General features: G+C 43.4%; 1 protein-coding gene and 1 long non-coding RNA gene across 3 annotated transcripts in view; one reads left to right on the top strand and one right to left on the bottom strand.

Moving 5' to 3' along the window:
- The window catches only part of CKMT2 (creatine kinase, mitochondrial 2), a 37239-nt gene that overhangs the window by 11073 nt on the left and 8777 nt on the right, over nt 1–17389 (top strand). Inside the window, exons 2-9 of the mRNA XM_040449574.1 lie at nt 6291–6462; nt 7886–8084; nt 9446–9541; nt 9927–10148; nt 12275–12360; nt 13226–13349; nt 14026–14160; nt 15531–15656. Of these exons, the coding sequence (XP_040305508.1) occupies nt 6311–6462; nt 7886–8084; nt 9446–9541; nt 9927–10148; nt 12275–12360; nt 13226–13349; nt 14026–14160; nt 15531–15656 (1140 nt within the window). The 5' untranslated portion in view covers nt 6291–6310. The remainder of the gene's footprint in view (nt 1–6290; nt 6463–7885; nt 8085–9445; nt 9542–9926; nt 10149–12274; nt 12361–13225; nt 13350–14025; nt 14161–15530; nt 15657–17389) is intronic.
- The window catches only part of LOC121013782 (uncharacterized), a 51679-nt gene continuing 41884 nt past the window's right edge, over nt 7595–17389 (bottom strand). The window contains exons 3-4 of one of the 2 annotated variants that reach the window (XR_005782923.1): nt 13921–14274; nt 7595–8353 (exon numbers count right to left, since the gene is read on the bottom strand). This is a non-coding gene — a long non-coding RNA (uncharacterized LOC121013782). Of the gene's footprint in view, nt 8354–11096; nt 14275–17389 lie in introns of those variants that run through there. The other variant, XR_005782922.1, reaches the window with a different exon arrangement.

The following is a 17389-nucleotide window of genomic DNA, read 5'->3' as shown; positions in this document are numbered from 1 at the left end:
TTAAGACATGGGAAAATTTTCAGTAATTATGTAACAGTGAAATGGGTTACTCTGGGAAGTGGTGAGATGCCCCGCTCTGCTGGTGTTGGAGGAAGGCTGAGGGGAAGGGGGTGCCCGCATTCCGGCCAACTACTGAAGTCCCTTTGACTCTGAGTCTCCATGTTCATTCTCTCACTTAGCATTTATGGCAAACCTTCATCCACAGGCCAGTGGGCTTGAGAAGCAAGAAGAATTGTGACCTCGTCCTATGGTCATTGGGTCTTTATGAAGTGTGGGATCAGTTCTGAGGGATGTCCACCCTTGGCTGGAGCCCTGCTGAGCTGCTGATGCAGTACTCCCCCACCCATAGGAAGGGGAGAAAACAAAATTATTGCTTCCTAGTGAAAAAAAGGGAAAGAGCCCCTCCCCTTTTCTTAGAGCATTTTCTTTAGAAAACTTGTAAGTTCTTTCTCTGTCCCTTTGAGATATATATAAATCTTATTAAGAGTAAGCAAGGATCCATCCAGTTTTACAACCTAGAAATGTTTTTCTTGAGGGCCTGGGAGCATTTCTTTGAAATGTATAATCAAGAAGGATAGGCCCCTACCTCCCAGTCTCAAGATGCCAGGCTTCAAGTCGTAAAACTACCTGTTGTCATAGCAACAAGAGAAGCTTATTTTTCTTTTGGATAGAGGCAATTAGCTAACACAAATGGCCACCCCAGTTTGAGATGAATTTAGAATAAGCTCTGTGTGACAAATAATGCTGTTATGTCCTCTTACTTGAGTTACCTCGAGAGCATGTATGTAACGGCCGTATCTGCATGGCTCAATAAAAGGGTGAGATTTGGTTCTGTTTTTGCAACGTCTTTTAGGAGACTGCCTGTAATATGTATCACAGTCTGGCTTAGTGCGTAGTCAGCAATAAATTTCTTCTCTTTCTTTCCTATAATTTGTGGAGAGGCATTTCTGGATGACAGATTTTAGTTAAATTTCCCCAACACCCAGCACTGGCTCCTCGTCTGCCATCTCCTTCCCCGCCTGCCGGCTCAGGCAGAGAATTCCTGCTGGAAGGAAGAGAATGTATGTTAGGCTTCTTGCTCTGCTGGGAGGCTTTGCCTGTTGTCTGTGGGACAGCCTCTACTGGATCTCCCTTGGAAACAGCTGAAGTCAGGCTCAATTGGCTCTGAGAGCTCAGTCGGTTATGGCAGAGAGATCAGAGGCCTGCACTGGGCTCCTCTCCTCATGGGCAGCTTGTAGAGACCAGGAACTTGAGCAAGGAAATGCTGAAATCCAGCCTACTCGTCGCGCTTGGTTGCTTTTATGATAGGATTTCAAAAGCAATGGCTGAAATGGATGTGTTTCATATAAGTAGACTTTTTTTTTTTTTTTTCCTTAAGTTTTGAGCGAGGAAGCTAGCTTACAAAATTGATTCTAAGTTGGCTTGGATACCAGGCCTGGGGCTTCATAGCAAATTAAAAGTGCAAATTACTTGGGAGCAAAGGAGCCAGGCAAGAGGGGTAAAGTGCCTTTGGGAATAGCCCAAGGTAAAGGGTCCATTCCCTTAGAACTACATGCATTGTCTGAAAGGACATAAGCAGGAGGCTGGTAAGATTTCCTCCTCCTGGAAATCAGGCAAAGCACTGCTCACAAATAATTAAGTCAGAGAAGAAATGTTTATTGAGCAGCTATTATGTTTAAGGATCCCATCATTAAAGATTTTGGCCATCAGCTGGGAAGGCAATGCTAACATAGTAAGCAGTTCCTTAACATGCCAGGAGATATATGACAGTTGAGTTCACTAACAGGTGTCGAAACACTGTGTAGGGTACATGCAGATGAATGAGCAGCCCACGAGGGCTTTGGAAATTCAGAGAGAAAGCAGTCACCTTGGGCTAGAGGGGCACAGAGAAGTTTTGTGCAGACTGAGGCACCAGGCTATGGTTCAGTCAGGAGAAAGATGGAGGGTAAAGTCCAAATTAGAGAGGCAGTAAGAAACAATACTTTAACCAAACAGTAATGATTTTACAAAAACAAATTTGTGTAGTTTATTGCATTATCACAAAACCACATGTAAGTAAACTGATATTTTAAAATATATCTTATTTTATATTATATATATAGACACTAGAATATTAGATATATGGTATAATATTATACCTATATCACAGAGATTGGTACTGAGATCTATAGCTCTCAACCTGAGAGTCAGGCTGGGGCACTGTGTGTGGTGTTTGGGGCACCCATGACAGTCCCTGACTGTGTGTGTACATGTGCCATGTGAGCTTTCCCAAAATTCCTAATGAGTTTATTTAGTTGACATTTGTGCCTCTCCCCCCAGATAAGTCAGGATTCCTCTCCCAGGGAACACTGGCCACTGAGTATCATAACGCTGAGGGAAAGTGGCTTCTAAACTTCTGTTGCCTGTGTTCCTGTGCCCATCTGTTCAGCTCTCTGGCCTCGCATCCCCCACTCTATCCACTTAGTTGACGCCCGCATTCTCATGTGGATCCCGGCAGCCTCAGAGTGGCTTCCTACCCCAGCAAGAAGCTTACAATTCATTTATGAAATAATGCTACTGGGAGCCTACCAAGTGCCAGGTGCTGTGCTAAGCAATGGTGATGCAACCGTGAGCAAAGGAACCAAGTTCCTTCCTTTGGGGGTTTATAATTTATTTGGGGGAGATGGTCAATAAAAAAGAAAACAGATAAAATAATTATAGGTGGGGATGAGTGCCAAGATGGAAACAGGGTATTATTCAGAGAAACTGGGAATGATGCCGAATTTCAAGCAAGCTGTCAGGCAAAAAGAAGAGCAAAAACCAAAACCTTAAAGTGGATCCCTCTCTCCCTGTGGTGAGGGTGCCTGGATGCGGAGGCCTTTGTCCCTGGAGAAGCACCACAGCTGCTCTGGCCCCTCATCTCCTGTCTCCAGCCATCTCTTCACAGAACAGTTCAGTATGTTACACTAATGCTTGGGGCATGGAGAGAACCAAAAAAATTAAAAAGCTTTGCAAGGAAGCCTCAGATTATTTTACACGTCAAACCTCTGTCCTGATGGTTTCACAAGATATACTGACTTATAAAATCACCATGTTTAGAAACTAGGCAAAGCCAAATAGCGACCACTTTGGTGGACATGGATTATCTCTTATATACCCTTTTCCAGCTTATTTATGCCACATGTTACCTATCATCTTACCATCTGTGTAGGTAACAAATCCAGCCTCTTCTAAGTAGAGGCTTCAGCTGTAGATAGTGCTTATGTAATATTTGGGGCCTTCTGGGTAAAGTAAAGCAATGTTCTTCCTGTGTAGCTTAAAAAAATTTTTTTTTCAATATTTATTTTTGAGAGACAGAGCATGAGCTGGGGAGGGGCAGAGAGAGAGAGAGAGAGAGAGAGAGAGAGAGAATGAATGAATGAATGAATCCCAAGCAGGCTCCGCCCTGTTAGCACAGAACCTGACGCAGGGCCCGACCTCACAAACCGCCAGATCAGGACTTGAGCTGAAATCAAGAGTCGGATGCTTAACCGACTGAGCCACCCAGGCGTCCTGAGGAAAAAATGGTTTTAATGCAAGCCTGGCTCTGGCTCTTTGGGGAGCAGCTGTACCCAAGGTCCCCAGGCCATTCAATGAGACCCTTGGCTCAGTCTCACTCCCAAGTGTATCAATTGGGACCTCAACCGTGAAATTCATTGTTCCTGCGTGTCTTGAAGAGTGAACGACATAGAGTCAATGATGTACGAATCTTCACTAAAACTTTGTGTCAGAATCACAGAAAGAGCACTGAGGACTTTGAGCTCCAGGATTGCTTTGCTTGCTGCACCCAAAGCCTCCGCAGGATTACTGGCAGGGATCCTACGCCATTGCTCGGACAGGAGTACAATGTTGGAACTCTTGGATGTAAATTAACGTTATTTCCAAAACCAGAATCTAGATAAGATGACATTTCAAACATTAGTATTCTGAGTCAGACACCCTCCTACACCTCATCCTCACAGGAAGGCCTTTGAAGACCACTGGTTGTCAGTTGGCTACACACAGACACCATTCCCTCCCCTTCCTCCTGACTCTGCTCAAGATTGATCTTCTCAGGGCGCCTGGGTGTCTCAGTCAGTTGAGCGTCTGACTTCGTCTCAGGTCATCATCTCATGGTTCATGAGTTCCAGCCCCGCATCAGGCTCTCTGCTGCCCGCACAGAGCCTGCTTGTCCCCTCTCTCTCCGCCCCTCCCCTACTTGTGCTCTTTCTCTCTCTCAAAAATAAATAAACATTAAAAAAAAAAAAAACTGACCTTCTCAAACAGACTCTGATGTGAATACATATTTGTGTACAAGCAAATTAAGGAAAGAAAAATAAAGATGACATTTGAGTCAGCCTCAGAAATAATGAATTTTTTTCTTTGTCTGAACTGTCCTAGCTTATTTTTTGGCCCATATATTGCTTGAAAAGCATTTGGACAAAGCTTCTTTTACTTCTTTATCAGAGTTCTCTGATAAATCTCAGAGATGACAGCATTGCCTTTCTGCTCAGGGAGTAGACTGGAGGGTGTGGACAAAGGTGAAACAGACCCTAAAGATGGAGGTTAGTGTTGCCTGCCACACCCGAGGGTCAGGAAGTATCAGTGCAGTTCTTGGAGAAGCCCTCACCTACTCTTGGATAGAGACCAATAGTAATAGCCCAGGTTGTGTGATGGGATTAATGTTGGGCCATTACAAATCCCTAGGACATCTTGAAGAATGGCCCATTTCTCTTGCCTATTGATTAATAAAGTAATTGCTGTTGTCTTTAAGACTTAGGGAATTGTTTTGAGGCATTAGCATAGAGGAAAGGCTCTCTGATTTCCTGGGCTAAAAAAAAAAAAGTCCTCACTTTTTTTCAAGGACTTTGGTGCCTTTTGTTGAGACGTTCAAGTTTCCCTATAGTATTGCTTAAAATGATGTTAAATAGAGACTTCCAGGTGGAGACCCTGAAAGCATAAAAAGTTCAAACTGATCCCAGTTCCAAAATGCAATCATGGAAGAGAGTGGATCTCCAAAGTGAATTGTGAGTAAGCCATGTCACCCTGACCTTATTAAAAGTCTGTCTTCCATTGGGTGGCCCAGGGTTTCAGCCACAGCCATACAGTGGGCTCTCTGTACCATCCAACCCAGCTAAGCTTGGAGGATCTTGAAACAGAGTCTCTGGAACCTTCTCAATTTTAGGGAAAAAATTTTGCACTCCATGTATGTGGACATCCTAGAGATCAGTATAATGCAAGAGTACTTAGAGTGACCTGCTCTATTGCTCTCTACTCAACAACCCATATTAAAAAGCTCCCAGCTGGGTGATGATGGATTAACTGGTCATTCTGATCTCTGGGCAATAGCACACACAGCAGGGTATCTGGGCATGTGCTTATCCTGATTTTTATTCTTTGTTGATATCATGTAATTACTTGTTTAGATGTATATATGTTTTCTCCATTTTGTCTGTATCTCAGGCTGTCCGTCTATTGTCTGCTTTTCTATTTCCTAAAGTATGTATTTTAGTGGCTCCTTTGTTACTGATCTACGCTTTCTTTTCATTCTCATTTTTGAAAGACAGTTTGATTCTGTTGGCTCCTAATTCCTCTTTGTGTGCTTGATCTTTGAGGGCTTGTTGCTTGATCTTCATCTATCTGTAGGAACCCAGAGCCTACCCTGAGTATACTTTCCTTATTATGCTCTGCTGGAAGCCAGGGATGGGGGGGTGATTGCTGACCTTGGACCACTTTAGCTCCTCTCAAGGGTCCTAATTCACTAGGGGAGTCACAGATGGAGCTCTCCAACTCACTGCTGGTATCCCAACCTTAGTGCTCAGATGGACAACCGTACTCAAGATAACCCAAACCTCCTGGCTTGTTACTTGGAGCTGTGACACCATCTCATTTGGGGTGAGTGGAGTAGGAGGGTAGTCCTCAGAGATGTATTCTTCCAAGCCCAGGAACCTGTCTTACACAGGCTGTCCTCAGTGTGCAATGGCAGGGTCTGACGGAGCACCTGGTGTGTCAAATAGCCAGAAACAGAAACTCTGTTGTTTCTTTTTTTCTGTATTATTACTGGAGAAAATGGCACAGACTTGAGGCAGTTTGACATTCACAATGTCTAAAACTACCCAGATTTCCCCAACCAGTGTGAAGGGGTGTGGGCAAGGAAAGAAGAAAGAGAAACACAAAGCAAACCAAAAGAGAGGTGATGGCTCCTGAAGTTCTTTCTCTTGCCTGGTGGTCTCTGTGCTATATGGTAAGTGTCTATCCCGTGAGGCTGTCTAATCCCGTGTCTCTGCTTCCAGACACTCATCCAAGAGGAAGGATGGCCAGTGTCTTCTCTAAGCTGCTAACTGGCCGCAATGCTTCTCTGTTACTTGCTACCGTGGGCACCGGGGCCCTGACCACCGGCTACCTGCTGAACCGGCAGAACCTGTGTGCTGAGGCCCGGGGGCAGCACAGGCTGTTCCCACCAAGGTAAGTCCTTGGGATTTAAAAAAAAACTCCAAGTGTCAGCCAGAAATATGCTTTCCTCTGCTGGAAACTGTCAGCCAGGGTCCCTCTTTTTGCTTTTGAGAATGATTAAATCAGACTAACAGTTTTAAGACTCACTAAGCACAGTGATCTGTGGTGAACTCAAGGAAGTACAGTGTCTTCATTCCTGCCCACAACTGGTGGTCTAGTTCAACAGCAATAATAGTAATAATTAACCTTTACTGAGCATCTTTGTGTGTTAAACGCTATATATGGAGTATCTACTTTATTCATCTTTGCATCCCTTTGTGATAAAGTGGAGGCTTAGAAAAATTAAACAGTGCCCAAGTTCACACAGCTAGTGTGGCCGAGTGCAAATCCGATGACCCTGATTCTAGATCTATCCATCATCCACTGCTGTCCCACCTTCTGGAAAATGAGGCTCTAGTACTTCTATGAAGCATCAGCTTTAAAGGACACCGCACAGGGAAAGTGGGGGAGTGGCATGAAGACGGACATGTTTTCTTGGCCCTTGGAACCTTGCCATGAATGAGACTGCACACATGGCATAGAGCTGGCGTGCAGTGGTGACTTGAAGAGGCTCCGCGTGGGCAGGTATGGAGGAGAGAGACAAGGAAGGCCCGATGTTTTGCTCAGAGACATTCACTGGCTCTTGTGGGAATCAGAATCTCTGAGGGAGTCATCATCACCCACCATGTACTTCAGGAATTCCTGAAGGCGATTCCTTGTGTTTGAGCCCGTGATAGTCCGGAATCCCCTATCTTCAACCAGTACACATCCTAGCAAAAGATTTTATTTCACATCATTTCTTTCTGTGTACTGTTCCAACAGATACGTACTGAATGCCTATTTCAGTAGCCAGGCACTGTTCTCAGCAACGCAGGAGTGTCTGCTGTCCCGGAGCTTGCGTCGTAGGTAGAGGACAGATAAATTACTGAATGTTTATGTAGCTCCATCTGCAGGTTTCTAACCTCTCTACCACAGACCGAAGGGACCAAAATGTGGCTGTTGTGTTTTAACAAAACTTTTGAGTTAAAAAAAAAAAAAAAGTTCGCATAGGATTTCCACTTATTTTGTCATTTTCACGCTGCTCTTTTTTTTTTTTTTTTTTTTAAGTATATGTGCTGCCGAAGTGAGCATTTCACTCTGCTCTTTACACGAACCTAAGGCAGAGTTTTGTGGGCTCCTGCAGCCAGCACCTTGGAATCCTTAAGCGGGGCCAGGTCCCTTTGTCTGGCTGTTCAGGGGACTGTGTTTTCCCTTTTTTATCTGTCTTACTTAAGTCTTGACTCCTGGTTAAAGAGAGCCTGGGGGAAGGATGGCAAGAAACAAAGCACTTTCCTAGGCCGCTTCCCTCAGGCGCTGCTCACTGAAATCACTGAAAGCCTCTCTCATCTGCGTGCAGTGCGGACTACCCTGACCTGCGCAAGCACAACAACTGTATGGCCGAGTGCCTCACCCCAGCCATCTACGCCAAGCTCCGCAACAAGGTGACCCCCAGTGGCTACACCCTGGACCAGTGTATCCAGACTGGAGTGGACAACCCAGGCCATCCCTTCATAAAGACTGTGGGCATGGTGGCTGGTGACGAGGAGTCCTATGAGGTAAAACTATTCACTGCTGATTCCAAAGTGAGATGCTCTGGGTCCCAGAGTTCGCCTCTTCTCTGTGGGCCCCTGTTCTGCCTGCTCAGGAAAGGTCCCATAAAGGTGCCATAAAGGGCAGCCAGCGTCAGCAGAACAGCTGGAATGTTCTGGACAAGGAGGTCTGTAGCTTCCCAGGGACAAGGCTTCTTTTGCTGCCACTCTAGTATCCCACCCCTTGGAGGAATGAGTTGCATGACAGCATGCTCGGAGACTGTCAAGGGGATGAACTGGTACAGAAAAAAAAAAAAATCTTGTAATTGGTGATGTACATTTACCAGTAAAACATTGGGAAATTGTGTGTTTGTGGCTAGACTTTATTGAGGAAGGAGGATGGTCTCTGTCTTTAGTTTTGGAGTTACTGATTGCACAGCCACTGGAGTCTCGGCTATCGAGTTCACCAAGTCTCTCCGAGAAATCCCACCGTCCCCGTGTCCTCATCCTTGAGGCAGAAGCGTAGAATGGCCTGCTGCTAGTGCAGCTCAGCCACCACGCAGCCCTCTTCACAGAGCAGCCTCACTGTTGCAGCAAATTGCAGGGAGACTTCTTTGTGTCCTTCTGTTGCAGGGAGCTGAAGGCAGTCCCCTGGGAAAACAGCTATCAAGAGGAGGGAGGGCGTCCTCCTAAATAAACCAGACGGGTAGCTCACTCACATACAGCACTGCACTACTCTGGGCTCCCAGAGTTTCAGACTGGAGCTGGCTCCCTGGACCTAGCATGCTTCCCCACCCCTGGCCTGCCCACTTCCCATAGTTCCCAAATGCGGCAGGAACCCTATTAGGACTTCTCTTAATGTTATTTTCTTAAAGGATATATCTGAAGTTTTTATTAAAAAAAAAAAAAAAAAGAAAGAAAGAAAAAAAGATTTGGCACCAGATAGTTTGGGCTGGGGATGGACTTCACAGGGTGAGCGCTCCCAGATTTGCCCTGTTGCTTGTAGTGCAGCTAACTTTCCATGAATTTATTATGTTGCTTACACTCTAGAAACTGATCATCCCTTTGGACCACAAAACTGCTTGTGTCAGCTTCTTTGATCTCACAGAGGCAAGAACTTGAGGAAAACCCTCAAATTTTAAACACAAGATTTTCTTGCTTAGTCTCATGGCAGTGAGTTTGGCAGAATCACTGGGAGGTGGTATAAGCCTATTATTATTATTGATAACCATCAATCCACTCACGCCCATTTCCTGCATGGTAGCCCTGAGAATTACAGAGGAGGGCATCAACTTTGGCCCTGAAGGTAGAAAGGGGTAAATGAAAGGAATGACCTTGCAATAGATGAACGAATTAAAGAGGAAACAGGTGCATCTTCCCTCCTGCAGGTGTTTGCTGACCTTTTTGATCCTGTCATCAAACTAAGGCACAATGGCTATGACCCCAGGGTGATGAAGCACCCCACGGATCTGGATGCATCCAAGGTAGGTTGCAGCCCCCTGTGTACTTTGCCGGGAAGCTGGCCTGCCAGAGCCTGAAGTGAGGAGCACCTGACAGGAGGGTGGTGTTGATCACTGAGAATTGTAAGCCTTTCCTAAAGGGTTTTTTTGTTTTTTTGTTTTTTTTTTGTTTTTTTTAAATCCCAAAGCTAGTGCGGTAAAGGATTCCAGATGGCATTGCATAAAGTAGCTCTGCCCCTTGTGTATAAGGCTCCGCCCCCATAATTCCAAAATGTGCTCAGCATGTCCTGCACTGTGCCTGAGGGCCCCCTGTAGGGGACCCTGAAGGTCAGAGGGTTGGAACCCACAGTGGTTGTGGCGGGACGGTAGTCCGCAGCTGGCCGTGGTAACCCTGCGCTCTGCTTGGCAGATCACACAGGGGCAGTTTGATGAGCGCTACGTGCTGTCATCTCGGGTGCGTACAGGCCGCAGCATCCGCGGGCTGAGTCTGCCACCTGCCTGCACCCGGGCTGAGCGGAGGGAGGTAGAGAATGTGGCCATCACGGCCCTGGAGGGCCTCAAAGGGGACTTGGCAGGCCGCTACTACAAGCTGTCTGAGATGACGGAGCAGGACCAGCAACGGCTCATAGACGTGAGTGGCCCTTGAACCACCTGACCCTGCCGGGGGTGGGGATGCGCCCTGAGCTCTAGTTGGTACAGTGAGGCCTCACAGGAAGCCTGCTGGGACTTCATCTTGTTTAGTATAAGGAAGGAAGAGGAGGCCTTAAAACTGGAGATCAAGGGGCGCCTGGGTGGCTCAGTGGGTCGAGCATCTGACTTCTGCTCAGGTCATGATCTCATGGTTCATGGGCTCAAGCCTTGAGTTGGGCTTTGTGCTGACAGCTCAGAGCCTGGAGGCCGCTTCAGGTTCTGTGTCTCCTTCTCTCTCTGCCCCTCCCCTGTACCCGCTTTGTCTCTCTCCCCCCAAAATAAACAAACATTAAAAAAAAATAAAAAATAAACTGGAGACCAAGCCACAAAAGTAGTCTGTGGTTACAGTCTGCCGAGAAAACTCCAATAAGGAATTGGTGGGTTGGGGATCCATGGGTGGGGGTTAATAGAGGATCGCCTTGCTTGTTGATAAATAGGAACAATTAAGTGTGGAAATCCTGTGTGTACCTGTTGGATGGTCTCCATTGACACACCCAAATAAAGTCCTGGAAAGTAAGAAAATCTGGAAAGGAAATTAGCCCTGACTCCCATTGGAGCCAGCTCTGGGATTCCTGCCGCCTCCATGAGTCCTCTAAAGCTTCACTCTAACACTGGGGAAGACAAAAACCCAAGTCCTTATTTTCCCTTATTTTTTTTTTAGCACAGCTGAAAAAGGATGGCAATTTCAAAAGTAACTTTTTTTTAAGTCTACTTATTGAGTGAGTGCGGCAGGGGGGACATGAGCCAGGGAGGTGCAGAGAGAGGGAGAGAGAGAGAATCCCAAGCAGACAGTGCAGAGCCTGATGCAGGGTTCAATCCCATGAATCATGAGATGATGACCTGAGCCAAAATCAAGAGTCAGACACTCAACTACACCGAGCCATCCAGGTGCCCTTCAAGAGTAACTTTTAATTAAACTCTAAGGAAAAGCAGAAACCAGTATCTGCCATTTCAGGACATGCAATGCCACAAAATAAGTCCCACCGCCAAACCAGATGAACTAGCGTGCTTGTCTCTACAGACCACAGTCTCTTGGCCTCTGTAGCCATCAGGCCAACCCTCTGCTTGCTCTGTTAAGACAAGCCCAACTCTGCCTCAGGTAGCCACTTGAGGTTTCCAGCATCAGGTCACCAAGCCTGTTCTAATGTCTCCTACCCCTTTCACTCACAGATTATAAAGGGACTTCCCTCTCCATATTGTCTTTATTTCTTACTTCAATGTAATCATATTTGAATATATGGTATCCATATTCATGTTGTTACTGTATACACACACTAAGAAAAATGCCAGTCTCTTGACACTGATTTTGATATGAAGATTAGTGTACTGTTGTTAAAGGCACAAACTTGGAAGTCCTACAGGTCAAGTTTGAATCTAGGCTCTGTCACTTCCTAGCTGCCTAATAGTAGGTAGGTTGTTTTTTTACTCTGAATCAGTTTTCCTCACTCATAAAATGATTATACTTGCCTCATAGTGTTGTGAGGATTGAAGAAAATTAAAAGCATATTAATTAATATGCAAGCACAGACTTGGCACATAGTGACCACTAAATTAATGATAGCTATTTTTATTTACAAATTATTTTACATCTCTAATACTTTGTAGTAGAAGGAATGATAATAAAAGAACCAGGAATGCCAGACACATAGAGAGAATGGTGGCTGTGGATAACAGACTTTTCAAGATAGTGTCCCTCACTCACGGCCTACTCTGTCAGGGCATAGCATTGGTGCTGGTGGGTAAACATAATCTATAGTGATTAAGTATTTTTATCTGGGCTAAGCTAACGGTTTTCGGCCTTAGCTGTACACTAGAACCATCTGACGAGCTCTTAAAAATCCCACTGTTCAGGCCGCACCCCATAACAATTAAGACAGTCTCTGGGGGAGGGCAGGAACTGGGTATTAGTATTTTTTACAAAGCACCCAGATTATTCCAGTGGGCAGCCAAGCCTGAGAACCACTGCCTGACAGACCTCAACCAAGTTGAAATTTGGCCGCGTAGCACTTGTCCTTGTGTCTGATCTCATCCATTTCTCCTTTCTGCTTTGTCCCTTTTGGCCTGCAGGACCACTTTCTATTTGATAAGCCAGTATCCCCTTTATTAACATGTGCTGGGATGGCCCGTGACTGGCCAGATGCCAGGGGAATCTGGTATGGACATAGCATTTTCACATTTGCAATGTGTGCAGAGGATTTCCTTCAGATCACCTGCTTGTCCTAACCTGCAGTTGACAGCATGCCTGGCTTGAGCTAAATGAAGAGAGTATTTGGAAATTGTGTCTGTATAATACCAAAGTATTGTAATGTTTCTAACATGTGTAAGAATGTATGCTGGTTTATATGAATTATGCATGAGAAAAAGACTATTTTTAAGAAAAATTAGCTTCCTATTATTTGACCTCACAGAGAATCTGTTTCATGACATTAAAACAAAAGAGCAGAAAATGAAATATATTGAGGATTTAAGCAAAACCCTACAAGGAAGAATGGATATCGAGTATACACGTATTTTATCTTGGCCAACAGTCCTCAGTCCACTTTGATTCCTGTACTTTGGTAGGTTGTTATGATACTACCCAAAGGAGCGAAGTGTTCATGAGCACTTGCTCAGTGTGTGGGGACAGTAAGAATCTATGCAGCAAACATATGTGAAATGTTCTATACCCCAAACATCTTGGGTTGTAGATAAAAAAAAAAAAAAATAAGCAGCACAAGATTTTGGTTGAACTTATTAGGAGAATTAGTGTCAAAACCAAACGTTATTCATATTTGAATTATTGTCATCCATTATAATCTTGTTGGGCAAAAATATATCTTTAAGGGTTAGAGTTGGTCTTATTCTTTATGTCAAGGTAACATCATTTTGTACTACTTGTTCAGGCACAGTGGAAGAATTAGGGCCTTCTAGGAAATGAGGAAGGTGAAATGAAGCAATCAAGCTACAGAAGTAAAGGGAATTTTCATGTGTTGAAACAAATGTAGTTAATGTGCAACACCATATTTCTCTCTTCATTAGGCATAATTATGACAAGACATTTCTCATCTGGATTAATGAAGAAGACCATACCAGGGTAATCTCTATGGAAAAAGGAGGCAATATGAAAAGAGTATTTGAGCGATTCTGTCGTGGACTAAAAGAAGTAAGATGTTATCAGAGATTTCTGAATATTCATTAAAATAAAATCACATTTTCATTCTTGAAAGAAGACACTATAATGAATTCCAAAATGGGGCTAATATTTTCTAGGAATCATGGCACTCCTTGGGGGTAGGACTACCGGGTAGTGCTTCAAAAAATAGGTGACTGTTTTTTTGTTACTAGTAAGTTCCTATGCTTCCCTCCCCAGTCCAGCATGTTTTAGGGAAAAGTCTGTGGATCTTTAATTATTTTCCAATTTCTTTAACAGTGTTCTTGTCTATTCTAAGCATAGAGACAGTATAGGATGTAACTATGTTCATAACTGACCACAACCTTACCTGCTGAGAAATCCTATATTCTCCTATTCTCACATGAAAAATAATAACAGCAACTGACATTTATTGAATATTTAGTTTGTGCTAGATACTGTATTCAATGCTTTACATGGGCATCTAATTTAATTGGATTGGACCATTTTAATATTTTAAATAGTATTTAAATACTATTAATATTTTAGTACTATTTTAATAATAGTAATATCATTTTCTATTAAGGAAGTAATACAAATTTACCTAAATTTCATTCACGGCAAACATACAGTACACAAGTCTCTTCCTGGTGTTTGGGATGTAGTGAGTAGATGGATATTTAAGAGTTCCATTTGTTCCTTGTTGTAGGTAGAACGCCTAATCCAAGAGCGAGGCTGGGAATTCATGTGGAATGAGCGACTAGGCTACATCCTGACCTGCCCTTCGAACCTTGGCACAGGATTACGGGCTGGTGTCCATGTTAGGATCCCCAAGCTCAGCAAGGTAATGTCACGTAGCCAATAGCCCTGTCGTGTTCCGTCAGGATAAGCTCAGGCATGCCTTCTTTGTGGAGGAAGAAATGGTCACTGATCATTCCTTAACCGTTACTTTCTGCACCTACAGTAGAAAATAACAACAAAGGGTTAAGTTTACTACAAAAGGTATCAAAACTGATACAAGTGTCAGTTAGGACCAAAGGTTAAATGCTGTAAGAAAGAGATGTGGCTTCAAGAACCCAGAGTTTAAATTCTCCTTCATGTTACAAGTCAGGATGGGCAGGCAGGCTGCTCTGCCCAGCCCCTTGGAGTTCCTTCCATCTCTGTCTCTCCTGGTGTAGGGGTTTTCACACTTGAACCTGCAGACTCAAGGCTGGAGACTTGTAAAAACAGATAGCTTGGCTCACAAGTGATGCTATGCTGCTGGTCAGGGAACGGTACCTTGAGGACCACTGTGTTAGTGTCCCCTTTGCATGGTCACAGTCAGGCTCATGTTCCAGCTTGTGCAAAGGGGAGAGAGGATGTGTGTCCATGTAAAGATTTAAAGTCTAGGCCTAGGGGCGCCTGGGTGGCGCAGTCGGTTAAGCGTCCGACTTCAGCCAGGTCACGATCTCACGGTCCGTGAGTTCGAGCCCCGTGTCAGGCTCTGGGCTGATGGCTCGGAGCCTGGAGCCTGTTTCCGATTCTGTGTCTCCCTCTCTCTCTGCCCCTCCCCCGTTCATGCTCTGTCTCTCTCTGTCCCAAAAATAAATAAATGTTGAAAAAAAATTAAAAAATAAATAAATAAATAAATAAAGTCTAGGCCTAGAAGTGTGCACACCACTTGTATTCATTCCACTAGTAAGAACTTAGCTAGTGGTTATTTCCTCAGCTCCATGTGTGTATTAGTAAGAAAAAGGATTCTGGTAGGCAAATAATACTAGCAAATCACATACTTTAAAACAATGTAAGAAAATGAGCTTCCTACCAAAAACAGAATGAAAATTATTCCAGTGTTAAGAAAATTATTTGATGTGATTTAACTTCATGATTTTAATTATACAGTGAAAACTATTATACAGATGAATAATCAACTCACCAAAGTTGGCATCCAAATGTCAGAAGTGATACAGAAGTTAGTAACAGCTCTGCTACCTTCTGTGTGACTTTGATTAAGTTAATTCCTTTGAGCCTTGGTTTCCTCATCTGTGAAATGAGAATGAAAGCAATACCTACTTCATGGTATAAAGGTTTTAGCATAGTGGCCTGGCACATAGTAAGTATGAGCTTAATAAATACTGTTACTATCTCTTACAGTACATCTTTTCTAAATGAATGTGCCAATGCTGGTGAATCTGTTGTGCTTCTTATGACACTCCGTATTGTCCCCTGTCCCAGGATCCACGCTTTTCCAAGATCCTGGAAAATCTAAGGCTCCAGAAACGTGGCACAGGTGGTGTGGACACGGCAGCAGTGGCAGATGTTTATGATATTTCCAACATAGATCGAATTGGTCGATCAGAGGTAACTAACATCTCTCTCACTTTCCAAACACGAGCTAAGAGTATTAGCCCAAGAGAAAAAGGGAATAGAGAAGTAGCCTAAAGAGCCTCGCCTTATTCACTAAAGAGCCTTGTCCTGAGTCCTGTTAGTGTTTCATTCCATAGTACCGTTCCTACATGGGAAGTAACGGCATAAAGGTAAGCACAGCATACGCTGAGAATGTATAGGCGAGTAAAGGAGTTCACGGTGGGACTGTTCTCAGTCCCTCACCCGAGAGGTATTCCAGCAATCTTTCAGCATTAGGAGCTCAGTTATGCAAAAGGATGGTGGTATTTTATCACTGTGATATCACGGAACATGTATGCTCTCTGAGGGTGGTAAAATAGTGGAATTTTCTTTTGATTCTGAACTTACTTTGGTGAAGGCCACATGCTGCATTTTTAGATCCTTGATAGTTTCTAAAATTTTATTTTTGGGGGCTAAAGATGGCAAATAATGTATACACTAGGTACATACAAGATTGTGCTCATAAAGTAAGATTCTGTGTATACATAGGATGAACAGCATTCATAAACTGTAGGTAGGCCGGGAGTGATACAGGAGACGAAGCATAAAGAACACACTTAGATAACATGCAGCTAAATCCTAAGCAAGTCCTGATCCCCGTAAGTCATACCAATTTATCTGGATATAGTCCTATTGAACGTATTAGGCCCATTTTTAATTTAAAAGTCTCTTCCTCTTATACAAATCTTAATAACTTATTGGCTGGTTATTAAATCTTTGCATTATTGATGCTCTTCTTCCTTGCCAGCTTTCAAATATTTCATTGCCTATTGGTATCCCTACCAAAAAACTGAGAAAAGGGAAGGAGGAAACACTCAAAACAAATCACCTTATGTGCTCCCACCTCTGGTAAAGTACTTGAGGAAGAAGAAGCTATAAATAAATACAGCTTCTGAAATTTACTGAATAATGTATAGTGTAGTGAATAAAGAAGATCTGGAGCCTAGGCCTATCTGCTTCTAATATTAACTAGATTTTTATTACTGGAAAGCAAGGCAGTCACCACTTAGAAACATTTTTTTAAGTCTATAAGTTAATAGGTGACCATTATAAAAGCTAGAAAAATGCCAAAAACATTTTAAAATAACACTACTTATTTAACTTAACACTAAGAAAAACCATTGTGAACATTATTCTGTATTGTCTTCCATTTTTTAAATGATTGTTTTATGTAAAATTTATTTTTTGTATACTTTTATTCATATGAACAAATTTATTCATGAGTTTACAGCTGTTATTTAGGAAAACTGTGATTCTCCTTAATGTATCAGGTAAATCACCTTGCTCCAGATGAGTCTGGACTTCGTTTTTCTTTTGCTGCATCCATTGAACTTCACTCTTTTTTCCTGAGTGCTGTGGAATCTGGTCATTTTGGGTTTTTTATTATTATTGAAGTATAGTTAACACACAATGTTACATTAGTTTCAGGTGTACATCGTTATTTGACAACTACTTATGCTATGCTGTCCTCACCACAAATGTAGATATCATCTGTCAGCATAAAGTGCTATTATAATAACACTATATTCTCTTTCATCCTGTCACTTATTCTATAATTGGAAGCCTATACCTCCCACTTCCCTTCACCCATTTTGCCTCTGGCAACCACTAGTTCTCTGTATTTATGGGCCTATTTCTGGTGTGTGTGTGTGTGTGTGTGTGTGTGTGTGTGTGTGTGTGTGTGTGTG

Source organism: Herpailurus yagouaroundi, unplaced genomic scaffold (assembly GCF_014898765.1).
Source record: "Herpailurus yagouaroundi ecotype Mexico unplaced genomic scaffold, PumYag 29, whole genome shotgun sequence".
Lineage (NCBI taxonomy): Eukaryota > Metazoa > Chordata > Mammalia > Carnivora > Felidae > Herpailurus > Herpailurus yagouaroundi.
Note: the sequence above shows the minus strand (reverse complement) of the source record. Positions and strands in the feature narration are given on the sequence as shown.